The 18,595-nt window shown below is 34.4% G+C and overlaps 1 protein-coding gene across 3 annotated transcripts in view; it reads left to right on the top strand.

The window, feature by feature from the left end:
• LOC145688305 (uncharacterized) overlaps positions 1-17,564 on the top strand; it is a 1,380,532-nt gene extending 1,362,968 nt beyond the window's left edge. For all 3 annotated transcript variants that reach the window (XM_081762319.1, XM_081762321.1, XM_081762322.1), the window contains one exon: positions 14,881-17,564. In XM_081762319.1, coding sequence (XP_081618445.1) covers positions 14,881-15,813 — 933 coding nt within the window. In that variant the 3' untranslated portion in view covers positions 15,814-17,564. The remainder of the gene's footprint in view (positions 1-14,880) is intronic.
• The last annotated feature ends 1,031 nt before the right edge of the window (positions 17,565-18,595 follow it).

Below are 18,595 nucleotides of genomic sequence, written 5' to 3'. Positions count from 1 at the left end.
TATCATTTTAGTATACTGTACATAAGGAGGATTTGGAAAACTATAACACTATAACTTTTGTTGTACTTCTTAAGTAATGAACTTTTGTATTCAAGATATCTACAAAAGATGTCAACAACAAAATATTGGACTTCCAAAGAAATGAATAATTTCTGTTTTAAAGGATAGAAATATGTTTAGATAAAAAAATACCTTCTCCAAGAAACTAAGGACTTCTGTTATAAAATTAAATAACTTGAATTTCCCATTAGCTCTGAGACTGGAATATCTTCTCTTTTTGTAGTCCTTCTTCTGAGATTGTACTAGTGAAAACAGAAATACGTTTCAAAAAATCGCACATAATTACATATTTTCTCGTTATATTTCAATCTATGTGGTGCTTCAAATGTTGTTAATATAAACAACTCTATTAATCAAAACGCCTTTGGCATGAGAGGCCCGGGTTCGATTCCCGGTGGGAGCTCTTGTGGTTCGGACTCCACGTTAATCAGTAGGATTCCCACAGGAAATGAGGAATTTCTAAATAATCTGTTAGGGAAGGCAGCTCCGATTCATGACACATGGAACGATGTCGAAGCACGTAGCAAATAATTCTGCACAGAACATCGATATCATGAACAAAATCAAGATGGTGAAATATTTTTGTATGTTGTGCATGGCTGCATAATTATAGCAAATAGTAACTGTAGCGAATAAAATGAACTTAAATAATATCTCTAGTTTAACGTCTCACAATCATGCCTTGAAACAGGTGTGCATCTGAGACAGATTGTTGATTATGGAAAAATTGGTGGAATGAGAATACGGGAGTTTCCTCCCCCTTAAAAATCACGGAATTATGTTATCCACCAGAGAGCTCACTTATTGTCGACTATAAATTGGGACTCCTTGCAGTAGAGGTATACGCTCTACAACTGAGTCACCAGACCTCCCACTTCTTCCTGTAAGGCACAAAAGATTATTGACAACGCATCGGAGGTGATGATAAATTTAAGCAATCAAAAACGATTATGTAACAAAAGATGGGAGTTAAGGTGGTACACGCCTCGGAGAGCTCGGGAACATAAACATTCGAGGCGAATACTGGCAAGGGGACCATATTCTGAAGTGCTGCGGCAGGCGGGTCTTAAACGTAAGCACATAAAATGTCCAAAGAAGCAAATGTCGAACATGCAAAATGAGTCTAAAATAAATCCTTCCACTTGGAACACTTGCAATGCAGGTTGCTAGTAGGAACAAAATTCGTCTTATTTCCGCTGGAGCTTTCCACTCGCTCGAAGATGATGTAGTACCGGAAAACGTTAATGTGCAATAGTGAGCACCTCTTCAGCCAGTTTATGAGAAAAGTAAAACAGTTGGCCAGTGATCTCCTGTTCAATGTGGAGTTATGTTGCATCTCTGAATCTCCTGTTGTAACACACTTATATTACAGTAGTTTGGATGGCGGACTACTACTCGTCTGACGTGGGCTAGCAGATATGCACCTCATTGATGGAGAAGTATCCGGTAGTGCTCGGTAACAGTCTCACGTCTTTTCTCAATTAGTTGATATTCACCTTCGAGAGACAGGATCTGTTTTGCCACCAAGATGAAAGAACCGTACTACGTAATTGAATAAGCTTGAGGAGAACGTACTTGCTTTGATAAGCGTACGTCGTGTTACCAGAACATGTGCTATAGGCCGGACACTAAACATTCACCAAATGTGGCGTGCGATTATTTATAAATGAGGAATAGAAGCATTCATTAAACTTGTGTACGATGCAAAATTATCACAGGAAGAAACTTTCCACCTTCAGATATTTTCCAGTAGTTTCTCCAGCAAACTTTTGCTATACTAGTCTTTCTGCCTCCTGTTTTTGTGAATCAAGTCGACAAGATTTAGTAAAACAGACATGTTCAACAAGCACAACAGTTGTGTGTGGGATGTTGAAGATCTGGATGTTATTTTTGTGCAACATTATCAGTACAGTTATTCACTAAATGTATGGTTTAGTAAAGTACAGAGCCACCAGATTGGTCCGTATTCGTACTCTACCTACCTGTGTGGTGGCAATTAACCTACATTTCTACGTGATATTCTTGCCAAAAATTTTAGATAATGTGCCATTAGCAATTAGACAGCGACTAAGGTTCCGAAACATCGGTATCTTCACATTTTGACTTAAATATCAGAGACTTCCATTCAAATATTTGTGGAATGTTGGATTGGCTGTGATGAATCTGGGTCTTGGCCACAACATTTGTCCGACTTAGATGTATTGCATTTCTTTCTATTAGTACACCACGCAATACCAAATTCGACTGTACTACCTGTGTAAACACGTCAATGAAAGAGAGTTTCAACAATGTCCCTGAAGCGTTCTTCATTTCTCCTATCTCGTACAGGTAAGAAATTTTACAATTCAGGAATAATACAAAAATGTATCCCAGGGAGTCCGACCATTAATTTGTCGCCGCAGTGCTGAGGTGGGACTCACTTTACACGTTCGATCTTTGCAGTTTTGAACATTCCATGTTGTCGTCCTTTTTTGGCCGCCTGTCACGGAAGTTGTGTAGTATTGTTATATTTGCCATTATAATGTTCGAACGTTCATGTAACTACACTTTGCGAGGTGCTATCCTCCTTAAAAAAGCTGTTTTCGACATTTTATGATATATCCAATGTTTGCATGTGCCATTCCCTACACCAATTTTTAGTCCGCTGCGGAACAGAGTGAGGAAGCAAGGTGTCTGGTAGAACGTTACTTCTACTGCAAGAGAATCCAATTTACATCGCACGGTAAGTGAGCTTCTGGTGGATGGCATCATGTCCTTTTTCGGGCGGGAGGATAATTCCCGTTCTCTTCCATGTTCTCATTCCGCCAAATCTTCCATAATCAATAACTTTCATTAACAACTTGCTCTTTTAGCCTACATGCCATAATTGTAGGATGTTTAACCGAAGATTTTATTTCATATTATCCGCTACAGTCATTAACTGTTGTAGTTATGCAACCATATACAACATACAAAAAATATTTCACCATCTTCATTCTGTTCAATATATCAATGTTCTCTCAACGAATTTTCGTTACGTGCTAGGATGTCTTTCCATACGCCATGAATCGAATCTGCCTTGTCTAATGGAATATCTGGGAATCCCTTGCGCCACCTCTAAAATATTCTTAATCATGCATTTTTGGATAGATAAGATACGTTTAACAGTAAGACAATGACATGCCACCTCACCTCAATGCCTGTAACTCTCAAACAAAAGAGAGAGATTTGGAGCAAATATTTTACTGGAACGAATTTTTATCGTTACGTGAATAAAATAACCTCCAAGCGTTGTAGAATGTATTTGCAGCACCCTGCGTATATTTAACTAATCTTGTTTAATTAGAGAACGTTAATTCAATTGAATAAACCCAATTTTTGTGATCATTTTCTGCATCATTGCTTGAAATTTGAAGTAGCAAATTCACACTTAGCAAAACTGTGTGTTACTCACTTGTAGTTAAGTAACAAGTTTGAACAAAAACATGACAAACAGAGCAAATGTATTATTTTGTCACTGTTGTATTCTGACACGTGAGATTTGTATTTCTCAATATATCTTTAATGAAGAAAATAGTTATTGTCATAAAAGGTTTAACATGTAAATTGTTATGGTTAAAAGATAAAAATGCAGAAATATTAAGTAACATAATTTTAAAACAAAGTAGAATATTGAATGTTCGTTAATATAAAAAATTCGATTCATTATTGCAGATTATAATGACATAAGTCGCATGAAAATTTGAAATTACAATCATGTGAAGTGAAATGCTCTAAAATTTATAATTATCATGTAGGAATTGACAACATTTCCAATGAGCAATTTTCTTTCTAACGTAGAATGAACAAGTAGTTCTAATATTCTCGCGTGTTAGTAATGATTTTTCCTTAAAATAAAATGTACCATGTTTCGGAAGGAATAACTTTTAAATCATAAACTGACTAACTAACTCTATGGCCTATGAAACCCCGAGGTTCAATGCCGCGTTCACGAAAGCTCTCCATTGACTCTTATCCTTAGCCAATTGAATTCAGTTTCTACTTTGTATTCCTATCTCTGCAAGACCCATCTTAATATTGTCCTCCCATCTGCGCTCTGGTCTTCCTAATGGTCGTTTTCCGATTGGTCTTCCAGTCAAGACTTTGAAAGCGTTTCTACTTTCTTCCATTCTAGCTACATGACCTGACGACCTAAGCCTCCTAGACTTGATGACCCTAACAATGTTTGGTAAACCGTATAATTATGTAGTCCGTCGTTTTGAAGTTTCCGACGTTACCCATTCCCGTTCATCTTGGGTCCGAATATTCGTCTCAGGATCTTGTTCTCAAATATGTTCAGTCTATGTTCTCTCAAAGCAAGCAACCATATTTTGCAGCCATACATAACAACAGGTATGATTATCGTTTTATATATTTTAAGCTTCAAATTCCTCGACAGAATTCGCGACGAAAAGAGATTTTGAACCGAATAGAAACACAGATTCCCTGCTTTTAGTGGACATTTAATTTCTTCGTGTATATGATTTTCGTCTGTTAACACTGATCCTAGATATTTGAGAGTATCCACTGTATCAAAAGTATTATTTAATATTTTAACGCCTCCACAATTTGCCGTATTACGGTCCCGACGCACTTCCATGTATTTAGTTATCTCTGCATTTACTTCTAAACCATGTCAATGCAAGCGTTTAATAAGATCTCTGCATTTCTTTCTATTCTTCTCCTATCATCCCCTATTCAATTTACATCATAAGCATATGCCATAACCTGGCGAATACCGTTCAACTCTCGGCCATGGTTGCTATCCTTGATTTTCCTTATAGCGAATTCCGGAACAAAGTTGAATAACAATGGCGACAACGCATCTCCTTGTTTCAGGCCATTTTCAACGTGAAAGCTCGTCCACAAAAATTTCCTACCCGGACTTTACTTTGGGATTGATTTAAACATATCTTAATTAATCTAATTAGCTTTCTCGGTATTCCAAGTTCTGTAAGAAAATTGTATAATGTTTCTCTCCTAACCGAGTCGTAGGCCTTCCTAAAAACAATAAATAGTTGATGTACCGGGGTATAGTATTCCCACTTCTTTTCGAGTATTTGTCGAATGATAAATATTTGGTCAATAGTTGATCGATAATTTCATCTGCGTATGGTGTCAATCTTGCTAATATAATATTTGAAAGGATTTTATAGGATGTTGACAGAAGAGAAATACCTCGGTAATTATTACAGTCAGGTTTGTCGCCTTTCTTGTGAATTGTAACAATGATTGATTCTTTCCACTCTTGTGACAAGTTTTCCTTGTTCCAGATAAGGAGAATGAGTTTGTGTATCTTGTTCCACAAATTTTCGCCTCCAGCTAAAATTAACTCAGCCAGAATTTCGTCTACACCCGGAGATTTGTGTTTCTTTAATTTCTTTACAGCGGTTTCTACTTGTATTCGGTTGGGTTCTGGAATATACGGTTCCTTTTCTTCACGCACATTAGTTTTTGGCTGCGTGTTAAGCAAATCGTCAAAGAAATCTTTCCATCTATTTAAGATGGTATCCATATTAGTGAGAACTGTTCCGTCAGCTTTCTTTAATATATAAGCACGAGGTTGATAGCCTTTCTTAAATTCGTTGATCCCCTTATACATGTCTCGAGTGTTTTTATTTTTACTATTATCTTCAAGTTCCTTAATTTTAGCTTTCAGAAAATCGCGTTTCTTTGTTCTAAGTTTTGGAAGTTTCCCGCCTGATGTCTGCGAAGTTTTGTGTATTATTTCATTCGGATTTTGTTTCCACCGTAATTTTGCCTATTTTCTCTTCTCTGCTAGTTTAATGCATTCCTGGTCGAACCATGGTTTGCTCCTACGTATTTCCGCGTGTCCCAGTTTCTCTTTTGCTGAAATTTTAATGCTGTATCTATTTTCAATCCAAGTATCCTCAACACTAGTGCACTAGAATCTATTCGAAACCTAAATCTGGTATTCATCTCTTACCTGGCTCACTTCTAATTTCTTGAAATTAAATCTCTCCGTTTTCGGACATTGAATATTTCCTTTATTCAACGATAATCTCTCTTATTATCGCTGCTACCAGGTAGTGGTCAGTGTCACAATCAGCCCCTCTAAATGACCGAACATCAATTATGCTAGATTTTCTTCTTCTATCTACTAAAACGTGATCAATTTGATTGTGTGTATTTCTGTCTGGTGAGGTCCAAGTGTATTTATGAACGTTGCGATATAGAATTTTGTACTTTTCACGATTAGGGTTTTGGATGTTGCAAAGTTCACGAGTCTAACACCGTTGTCATTACTTTCCTTATGCAGACTTTCGTTCCCTATAACTGGTTTAAAAATATCCTCTCGTCCTACTTTCGCATTGAAATCCCCTAAAGAATTTTCATATGATATCGCGGGAGTTGGTCAAATATCCGTTCCACTTCTTTGTAAAAGCTGTCTTTTATATCGCCATCCTTATCTTCTGTTGGGGAATGTACATTTAAAACAATAATATCACACCACCGACCATTCAGAATAATAAAAGAAAGTCTGTCAGTAACAAAATAAACCTCCTTAATTGTTGGTAATATTCGTTTGTGAACTAAAAACCCTGTTCCTAATTCGTGATTTTTATTTCCTTCCCCGTAAAAGAACGTAAAATTTCCGGAATTCACAGATCCATTTCCTTCCCACCTAACTTCCTCGACTCCTACTAGGTCCATCCTGTATTTCTCTAACTCACTTGTTACGGATTTTAACACTCCTACCCTATAAAGACTTCTAATATTCCACGTTCCGAATCTCATGTCCATTTTCTTTTGCTGAGGCCATGCCAAGTTATCAGTCCTTATCCGAAGTTTTTGTGAATGTTTCTGAACAAGTGCCATTTCATACAGGATGAGGTTGTTAGCCTTACCCAAACCCTCAAGCTGGAGGACCATTCCTAGTCGTCTGTCCGCGACTGCTTATTCAGTATATTCGCAGCTAACCTCTATATCTAGAGGCCTTCTCCTCGATCCGCAACCTGAGGACACGCGATGCCGTGGTGACAGGAACCAACGTTACATCGAACTTTTAAATCATTTTATCATTAAATAATCAATGTTTCAGTGCCTCATATTTTTGCCTAAGTTAATCATGAATACAAATAAAGTTTCTTAAGGGTTAGTTTAATCGATTTTTTTTTTTTTTTTAGATTTGGACCATTATATTTGATCCATTTCTAATAGTTACTCCAAAACATTTCTGATATTCGAAACATTCCAAACATTTTAGAACACGACTCTACGCCTGTTACTAAAATTTAATTTACGTCAGAAGCCGGTATAATTTAACCAACTGGTGAAAAATCAAGACAAATTATAATATGTATTTTGTCTTTATTTTTGTTCATATTTGATAATATAAAAAACAAAATAAAAAGTAGATTTATTTTTACTTTTTCCTTAACATAATTAGGATTTTCATAACAGGATACCATGGTGATCAATTACTGTGTTTAGCATCCACTATGCGTTACATCGTATGAAATTGTAATATAGAGTTCAATTTACTTTATAAAAAAATATAAGAAATCTAAATATGGAATATTCAAAGTTTTAGATTTTTTGTCTAATAATAAAATTAATAATAATAATAATAATAATAATAATAATAATAATAATAATAATAATAATAATAATATATTCTTAATGTCCAAAAACTGAAAAAAAAAGTAAATTTAACGTTCAGAACTGGTTGCTAAATTTGATACCCTGATTTAGCGTCGTCTTGCGAGTATGTCTGTAGACGCGTTCCCATTAAATAGGTTAAATTGAAAATAGACAGTGGAAGACTTTATAGAACTTCTAATAAATAAATTAATACTTACATTTTAGATATGTAATGACGCATTCAAATTGGTTTTAACTCTTTTACATATGTTATATGTATATTTCAAATATGTCTGTTATCATTGTTTGTTAGTAATTTGATTCCTGTATAAGAAGAATAATGTCTGATTGTTGAGCAGCTAATTTATTGTTCACGGTGAGAAACATCCAATTTATAAGGCATGTTAATGAATCAGGTAATTTCGTAACACTCTTCTTTTATGGTTTGATGACACTACGCGGGATGCCACTATCACATTCTTGATGGACAGAACGATGTCAATTGAAATATGGACAGAACGACGCCCTGACGGTAAAAAAATATTTTACTAAATAGCTTTGGAATTTTGAAGACTTCTTTTTTCTGCAAAATCTATCAAACACTACTTTAAGCAGTTGGAAGGACACAGACTAGTAACACGCAGAGGCAATATGAACTATCTTCAATGGTTCCTCTCATTGCCCTACAATTCATACTGTTTTTCCATTACAACATTTCTTTACTAGTTTACGGCTAGTGACATCAAAGTTTCGGAATCAAGTACTCAAGGCATGAGTTGATGGAACAAAATAATTACGATAAATTCTGTAGTATCTTTAAAATTCACTCTAAGCGATCACAAAACTTCCATCATTTACATATAGAACCTTTTGTAGCAAAACACCTTTAGCCCATGGCTCTATTGCAGTTAAAATGCTAGTAGTGACGAACCTCTGAATGTTGCGAAACAAAAAAAGAAAAAAAGAAAAAAGAAAAAAGAAAGAGAAAAAAAAGTATAGTTGCAAAATTGTCAGACATATTGATACATCTTATATTTCTGTATAATTTAATTAGTCATCAGAATTAGTTTTACTCAAATGTATCAAAATATCGTATTTTCAATATTTTGGCTTTCGTGGATAATTGGCTTCACATTTGCACAAAATAACCCTCTTCAACTGAATTATTTGATTACTCAACAATTATACCGTCCCCTTACCGTTGGTAATTTTATTACCGTTACAGTTCAAATCTGTGTCCAAGAAAATTTTTGGCTCTCATAAAAATAACGAGTTTAAGAATTGGCTGAACAGTACAGTGGAACAGTACATTTGTTCCCTTTCGAAGAATGAAATATTACTTAATTTATATAAGCTACTTTGTGCTTACCTTTATTTTGAATTAGCATCAATTCCCCGCTTCGCTGGGTTAAATTAAGAAAAATATAGTAACATCTTTACTGTTAGTTACTCACTTTTTATTATTACTCAAAGAGCTCTCTGATATCGGTAATTTTCCATCATTTTTATATTTCCCTTCCTTCCCCTCCCACGTTGCGTGGCTGAATTAAGATTGAAACGACATCGAAGTGTCACTGTTCATCACAGCGACACTGAAAACTGTGGATTTCAAACTGATATTGGTAATTTCGATCATTTTATGTGTCTCCCCTTCTCCCAAGTTGCATGACTGAATTTGGGTGTAAACGGGATCCGAAGTATCACTGTTCAATTCAGCGACCCCGAAAACTAAGGATTTCACACTAATATTGGTCATTTTAGATCATTATATATATTCCCCTCCTTCTCCCTCAATTTGCGGGGCTGAATTTGGATTTAAACTGCATCGGAAGTATCACCGTTCATCTCAGCGATTTCGGAAACTATAGATTCAACACTAATATAAGTCTTTTTTGATAATATATATATATATATATATATATATATATATATATATATATATATATATATATATATATATATATATATATATATATCCTCCTCCTGCTCCCCTAAGTTGCATCGTCAAAGTAAAATAAAATAAAAGTCATCCCAGGCTCAAACCTCATCTATGTTGAAAATTTGATCCAGATCGGTCGGGGGGTTCAAGAGTTATTAAGTTCTATTTATTTTATTTATATATTCCCTCCCCTCCTGCGCCCTAGGTTTTATCGTCAAAGTGATTATATATATATATATATATATATATATATATATATATATATATATGAATTTTTCTGTCTCAAACCTAATCTATGTTGAAACTTTGAGATTGGCCGGATGGTTCAAAAGTTATTAAGACACAAACCTAGTCACTTTTATTTTTATTTATATTGATTTTTGTATATCTCCCTCTCCTCATTCTCCCCTACGTTACTCCGTCAAAGTGAAATGATAAAAGAAACATTCCAGGCCCAAACCAACCTCATCTATGTTAAAAACTTGATAAAGATTGGTCCTTTGATTCTAGAGTTATTTAGGTTTATTTGTTTTTTATAACTCCATCTCCTCCCCTGCACATAGGTTCAACCGTCAAAGTGAAATGACAAAAACATTTCCAGGCTTGAACCTCATCTATGTTAAAAATTTGATCGAAATCGGTCAAGTGGTTCCAGAGAGTAAAAATCACAAACATAGTCGCTTTCAATTTTATAATATAGAGTTTCAGTGGATAACAAAGAAGAGCGGGAAATCTACCTAAGTACTTTACTTTTTACATTAAATACTGAAATAAATTATTCGTAGGACAGGTTAGCGTATTTGAATTTAAAAAGAACAAAAGTAATGGAAAACCAAGTTATCTGCTGCCCTGATGATAAAGTAATTTGTTTAGTATGTATTGAGTAAGTACTGTAATCTTATTCTGTATTCTGAAAGAGTTACAAAGCAAGGAAATATCATCAACCGCTCCTCTCTCTCTTTTAGGGGCTTCAATGCACTTTTGCTTCCTATTGACAGCAACAAGAACTCATCCCAAGTTACTTTTTTAACAATGCATCATTCATACTTACTTCACATAAAAACAACAAACACGTTTGTGCGCCTGCAACAATTGTTATTCAGATCCAAACGCTATACATCTCAGCAACTGCGCTGGCAACTGTAAGTACAGGGGACACTACATTGTAGGTTCGTTCGTAGAATTTATGAAAGTTTGATTCTAAGCCATTCCCTACACAATTCAAAATTTAATATTTTTAAAATTAAGAAATGTTGTCAAACATTTTCTCTTTTCAGACCAAAATGTACTATCGTGTATACAATTCAAATCCGATTCAAAATTTTAGGGTACTTTATGTAAATTTCGGTGCATATTTCGTGTACCTTTTGAGTCATTTTCATGTGCAGGATTTATTTTTTCTTAATTTTGAGGAGCCAGAGTAAATCACAATATAGCAAAGAACTTTTGAATACTACGAGGAAACAGAACCACGATAATTGGTCATCACCTCAGTTTTCTAGCTCTAAGCTAATGCGAGAAGAAGATTTGAGTCAACTGTCATTCTACCTGAAAGTCAAGGACCTTAGATTCTTTTCAATACATATATCTAGGTATTAACTATTTTTGAAATTATCGTTTTCAAAAGACACATACAGGAACAGTGTTTGAATTGGACGTCTCGTGAGAAACTATTCCGTGTTATTTTGATGTTTATTTGCTGTAAACAAGGAGTTTCATCACTCGTTATCTCAAATCTTAATTTTTAACACTAATTCTTCCATATATAAAGTCATGATATAACTCAAATATTCCTATACAAAATATACAATACATCTTATTCAAATTATAATTCTTGTAGTTTCAACACATGCAAAAATTTTGCCTAGAAATATTATATATTGCACCAAAATCACTTCTTTTCAAAATTCTAGATTGATCAACAAAGATGTTAACTTTTCGAAAACCATATTTTAACATTATCTTTACATCTTTTAGTCTAATAGAACATAAGTGGCCAAAGCATAGTTTTTGTCTAGTGATAAAGTTATATTGCAGAACTTAATATGAACAAAATAATCTTGAAATGTAACCGTGTATTTTATTTTGTTTATACCCAAGGAGAGTAACAGGGATTGTTCTTTGTAAAGTAACTTTTCCTTGACGTTTTGAAATAAAATAACTTTGTAATATTTTAGCTCATTGTACAGCATTAACAGAATTCAATAAAGCATAACAATATTATGTGTCCCGAGTAGTACAGGTGAACTCAACATCGGTATCTACTTTAGGCGCCAGTTGTCCACCAACGCCGATTGGTAACAAAATGGTATCAGTCATTATTACATAGTTTGTGCACGCAAATGTTTTGTTTGTACACAATAAAAAATGGTGAGATATTGGCGTATCTAATTTAGCCGCTAGACCTCTTACCAACGCTGTGGCACCAAAATGGTCTTAATCGTTAGTGCAAAAGAATTCGCGTTATTTTTCGGATGATGTAAGGTGTGTTGACAAATTATAAGAATGCTGTAAATATGTGGCATGCCTTTATAAACAAATACAATGAATCAAATACATTATATACAGGTATGCGCAGGAAACACACAAGTACATAACACGGGTCCTTCTTCGTTTACAAGGGAAAATCAGTGCAAAGAAAATAACATCTTTGAAAAGGCAACACGTACTGTTGCAACACGATGATAGTGCCACTTATAATACCTAGTGAAAGAGCTATGTCATTAACATCACTTAAAATATTCAGTCTAGCATACCATCCACCAGCATCTGAAATAGGTTTATGGGTACTTGATCTCATGCGATAGAGATGGCATGCTGCAAATCACGAATGTTGTTGTGCTGGGTGATGGCGTATACTGGAAGACAAGAAACACCCCACAGGTTTTCCATCTGATATTTATCTGGGGAATTGGCAGATCACTTCAAGGCATGTGCACCCTTCATGCCTTGCACCCATTCTAAACCAGCCTATAGTGATCTCAGCGACATGAATAGCTGCATTGTTGTGTTGGAATGTCCACTCTGTGCTGATGTTCTGTTAATGTCATTTGGAACGTGGTTGCAATCATATCACAAAACGAAAGGGGGTTTGTTGTGCCAAAGTAACCAATGCCCCCACCCCCATTACCGATTTCCATCTTGCTGTCGTTTAAAAATTTGCTCGTCTTTCCTACCGGTAATATATTCAGCCATCAAGATTGTCTAAATTATTTTCCTTCGTCGCTGAAAATTACTCTTCGCCATTCCTCTTTACAGATCACATATGACTTGGCCCAGGTCATGCGTTTTTCCATGTGTTACGCGGAAAGTCATGAATGTCGTGCCAGTCACAGTTACAGCGTCTCAGATTATTGCAAACGGATGCAAGGATCACGTGACAGTTGTGTAAGAAATGTTTCGCCACCGCATAACTTCCAAACCACGTCTCTTTCCTGTCATAAAATTAGTTTCCGTGGCTTTACCTAAGATTTATCCATCCTATACCATATTCAAAACCTCAAAAAATTATTCACAACACAGGTACTTAGTCAAAGTAAATGTGTTGTTTCATTAGAGCATACGTTTTCTTCTTTTTGTGTTAATATCCGCTCCTTTCCCCTCAGATAACTCTTTTCCGCTGTTCATTATTCCCTTGTGTGCAAAGACTTCCTCCGTATAGAACGTAACTTTAGATTTAAACACCTAATTTGCACTAAATTTATAGCTTGGATTGTCGTCTGGGGCTTTCTAGGCTTAGCGGCATCATTCCCATGTATAATTCGGCTGAACGTCCTCCATTCTTAACATTTGGCAACAATTTTGCTATGCTTCTCTTATTTTCGTCTGTTATTAGAATCTACACAATTATATTTTCTAGGTAATTGGTAACGTTCAATGGTAATATTTATCTGTATCAATTTTTATTCATTTAATTTCCCAATTTCTTACCGCTACTACAATATGACGAAAATCATTTCGTGTTACTATAATTTTACACCACTTCTTATTTCCGAATTCGTATCACACACTCTTCTTCCTTCCCTAATGAACAGCAATTGCTCTATAAAAGTTTCTGAAGATATGTCTCTGTTAACACCCAGACATGTTTTGTTCCACTCCTTACCTGTCCTTTGGACTGATTTTTGAACAGCTTATTTTATGTCAAAATCAACCTCTATGGGATTAATTTGTCTTGGTTTACATCCGAGATTTAACAGTTTCCAGACTTACATCATTAAAAGCGAGTAAATCAGTGTAAAACTGTAAATAAAGATAATGTTTTAAAAATATACTCCAAGAATTACCATATAGAAGTTTAAACTCTTGCATTTGGTAGAATACATACAATCTCAAGCTATTTTTTTTTAATTTCAGAAAAATCATAGTAGTAATAACGTTCCCTTTGGTTGTTGTTATTGTTGTTGTGTATATAAACATATGTGTATGAGTTTGTCCTTATTATATACCTTGTTGTTAATTGTTACAACAACATTACAGTTCTGTTAGAGACAAATACTATTAAAAATAAATACGTAAATAATTTTAGTACTAACTAATGTTACATTAAGATAAAACATAGCTATATAATAGTTACACTAATAGTTAAATCACAATTTACAATCTTAGAGCAACGTAAATGTGGATATAAATAGGAATACGTGTTTCATAAATAGCTTGTTTCAAATAATAACCAATCAAATAATTACTTAAATTAAAGTAAATAATCATATTTGTTAACTATGTGAATCGAATCTTAAAATGTGAACTTTAATACCTTTCACATACATTACTTTGTGTGGTAAAACTTATGTCACTGTAAGCTAAAATGGTTAAAACTGAAATATCTTTAGATGGTAAGCTAAAATGGTTTAAATGTATGTTCAGAATTTATTTAATGGACGCCTACCGTTTGTTTGAATACTTAACAACCCTACTTAAATTAAATAAACCTGGAAAATACAAGTGCTTAGTATATGTATATATATATATATATATATATATATATATATATATATATATATATATATATATATCTTATCTTTTACTTTCTTATCATATGGCTATGTCCCAAAACATACAAACATACTGAATGTAAGCATACGATTTCTAAAAAAAATGATTTCAATTTTGAAAATAAAATCTAAGATTATTAAATTATATTGTTCAAAGCGGAGGATATTGGATTTCTGCGTAGCGTAGTTATAAAATAGGAACCTCATTTTTTAGCAGTGTTATAATTTTAAATAAATACTGTTACATGCTAATCTTTCTTCCAGGTAACTACTAGTTTTGAGAGTACCACTGACAATACTGATAGTACAGGTGACAGCCAAGCTCATAAGTTACAACAAATTCGAGCAGACAGTGGTTACAAGAGTTTCGAAAACACGTGTCCACCGAAGCTAAGCAGAAAACAAATCCATTTTGCAACAGCTGATAGTGCTGAGCTTGAGGAACTTGTTGGTGAAGGTGATGGGGACGGTGATGGTGACGGTGAAGGTGACGGAGGCGAAATCGACTTGGACCTTGAGGACGAGGGTGTGAGTCTACAGTCTTCCCCACCTACGGAAACTCCACCCCCGTGGGATAAACCCTTGCGACATAAACAATCTTCAAATAACAGGTCGGCCTCGAAGAAAAGACGGGAGTTTGGTCGTGAGCGACAAAATCCGGACAAAGTATTCGTAGATAGTGTAAATGAATTTGAAACAGACTCGAAGTCTGATCAGCTTTCAGGAGCAGAATCTCATGATGAACTTGGTGTTCTTCAAGCTGTGACAACTGGAACTCCTACAACAATGGTAGCCACATCGGTGACATCATCAGGTTCCAGAAGTGCTAATAAAACAGTTCTTCTGTCACGTTACCTCCGGTACAATCGTTATAATACAATATATACAACAAGAGACTATAGTGTAGATGAAAAATCAGATGCGTTATTTCGAGAATTTAGTAGGTGCGATCCCGTTTATGAACAGGACAGAGGTCGACAGCGATTTCATTACCGACGACTTCATCATAGACACCATCCAGAACATGAGCCTGCGGCGATGAGGAGAAAATTATCTCCTCAAGATAGTATAGATGAAGAGTATGTGCTTCCTTACTCTTCCTCTGGGTCCAGGGACGTTGAGGAGGAGCACGCTGATGCTCATGGCGGAATACCTGTTATTCGAGTGGCTGGTGAAGATTCCTCAAATATTGTTTAAGCTCATACACAGACTTGAATAATTCTTCAAATCCTTAATAAATCTGGAAAGATTGTACTTATCTTTCAGAAATTATATATACATCAAAAAGATTGTGGTGCTTTAAGAACTTAAGAGTGTATTAACAAGGAAGAGTAGATAAATCAATGTATTGAATTATTATTTAATCTTTCGAATAAGCTTTCATACATCTTGCAACATAAGTTATTGGTTATACTCAAGTATAAAATAGAATCGCCGAAATGAAGGAAGGTTTAGCGATTTGTTAATTTTGAACGTAGCTGAGATCAGTAGATCAAGATAAATCCAATAATGTCCTTCATACTTCCGTTGCTGCTTTGGTTTGTTTATAAAGTTCTTTTTTTGTGTAAATTTCTGTGTTCAGTTAGCCTATTTTTAATGTTTCGTGTGTTCAATACTATAACAAATCATGTAATATAATAATATGATTCGTCCATGTAAGTACCTAAGTCGAGTTGTTTTCGATGCTCCTCATGAACGCTACGTTAACTCATTTTTCTCCTTTAGAGATAAATAGAAAATAACCACTAATGATGTAACAATCTAGACTCCTTCCTTTAATACTTCTAGCAGGTGTCTTACTGCCATGCGTCTCTGCATAGTGTCAAAGCTTGTACAGTAGTTCACAACCCAAAAACACTGACGGTTGGTCCAACTTTAAAAATAATGTTGGTCAACCTCCGTGCTACTTGGGAAGATATTCGCTACAAAGAAAAATTGACAAATAATGTAAATTTATATCATTCAGGAAGTTTCCAGGTATAACTTAACGTAGATGCTGTGAAAAAAACTAGTGAAAAGGACTTTGAATCCCAAGCTTTCTTCCATGTTTAAAACTTCCAGACTGAGCATAAATTCTGCTTCCAGAAACTAGTTCTGCTAAGCTTCGATAAACGAATAATGCTCTATGAAAGAAGTTCGAAGCCAACCCAAGAAATTTGTCCAACAGTATTGCATAGTTTGCATAACAAAACCCTAATTAGCATGCTTCTATGACTCTTTTAACTCCAGAGCGTCTGTATTACGAGCGTTTAGTGTGAACATCTAATGTTGTTCAAACGAAATTTACATGAAGTAGAACTGCTCATCTTTTTTCTAAACGGGTGACAGTGACTTACAGAGGACCAATTAGATAATGAAATGCCTTTTTGTATGGTAGACAAGAAAATAAAAATAGATATAAATAAATAAATATATATATATATTGTATGTAGATGTAAAGTACAGATAACATTTCTAATCATATTTAACAAGTTGATCCTATCCTATTCTTGTCAGAGATAAAAGCACCAGGCAATATATAGGAATTTTATATCTCAAGTTTTTGCCTAATTAGGCTTACTGAGCACAAACGCAAATAATTGGCAAAAAATTATGAAACGATTAATGAGGAAAAATTAGTCGACTGGCAGTAGTTTTTCATATTGGTCATAGTGTAGTCTCTCAAAGTATTGAAATTTTATAATGTGACAGCACAGTGAGAATTAAGAAAAAACATAAATAAATAATTATGTATTTAGTGTAAACAGTTTGTTTTAAACATATATTTTAATGCAAAAGCATTGTGAACCATTAACTTCAGAATTCAGAGGGATCATGCGTATGTTTAGAGATCTTCAAGCTGAGTACAGCTTTGACATTGTAACATGACTGTTTTACTATTTTATTATATTTTTAACAAAGAGACTATATTGTTTCATGTTTGCTTAAAGTGAACTGTAACTTTGTCCTTCGACGAGTAACTGAATCAGAAAGAATAATAGTGTTGCAAGTTTTACTTGACTGTTTAAAATAATTTATTTTTATGCCTAGTGTTCTGTAAAGTTACAAAATGTTATTGATGATAAATTTGTTGTTTTATCCATTTAGAGCAATGGAAAGCATCTTTTTCCAGGTGCTATGTATTATTAGCATATACATATATATAATATAGTTTCAAATAAGTGAAAATATGTACTGTACATGTGTGTTCCATGTATTGCAGATATCTTTCCTACCTTAGCTATTAATTGTGAATGTTTGTACATGTGACATGTTTGAAATCAGTTTGAATACTTTCCTCTTCTGTGAAGACCTTCGAAGACAAAACATATCACGTCTTCAAACGGCAGTATGGTTGATTAAATACATATTTTTATCAGTTGTTAAATAGAACCCTAGTTCTTAATTTGCTCTTCCTGGTTTATTGTTTTCTTTTAGGGTAAATAATACACTTACTTGCAACTCCAGGTCTCTGCAATATGAAAATACATATAGATAATAAAAGTAGTCAGTGAAGAAGTAAAACTACTATATCATTGGATAATGACATCACAAATAATAAATAAAACACATTGTGTTCAAACGTCCCATAATATGTGAATAAAGAACTTTCGTGTTCCAGAGCTGTTTGACAAAAAATCCTTGTACATCTTTTCTTCATTTGTAGGAAGTGATATTTACGAATATACGTAATCCTACAACAGTAATTTCTTTTGAATTTATTGTATCTTGTGTAGTACATGTGAAACAAATAACCCAAATGAATGATTGATCAGTTTTTGCTAACTGGTGGCTAAGGTTACTACAACGGACTTAGGCTACTTATTTTTGCATTCACTTTATTTTAATCAGACCGTGGTTTGATTTCTTAACAATTCAAATTGGCATTTAAATTTTCAACTCTTCTAGTGACAAAACTAGCTGAGTGGCACAACTGGAACAAGCCTGTTTTTCTGTGATTCTTTAGAAGTTGTGCAAATAATGGAAACAAATCTCACTG

Source organism: Thermobia domestica, chromosome 6 (assembly GCF_964235325.1).
Source record: "Thermobia domestica chromosome 6, izTheDome1.hap1.1, whole genome shotgun sequence".
Lineage (NCBI taxonomy): Eukaryota > Metazoa > Arthropoda > Insecta > Zygentoma > Lepismatidae > Thermobia > Thermobia domestica.
This window is presented reverse-complemented; position numbering and strand designations above follow the sequence as displayed.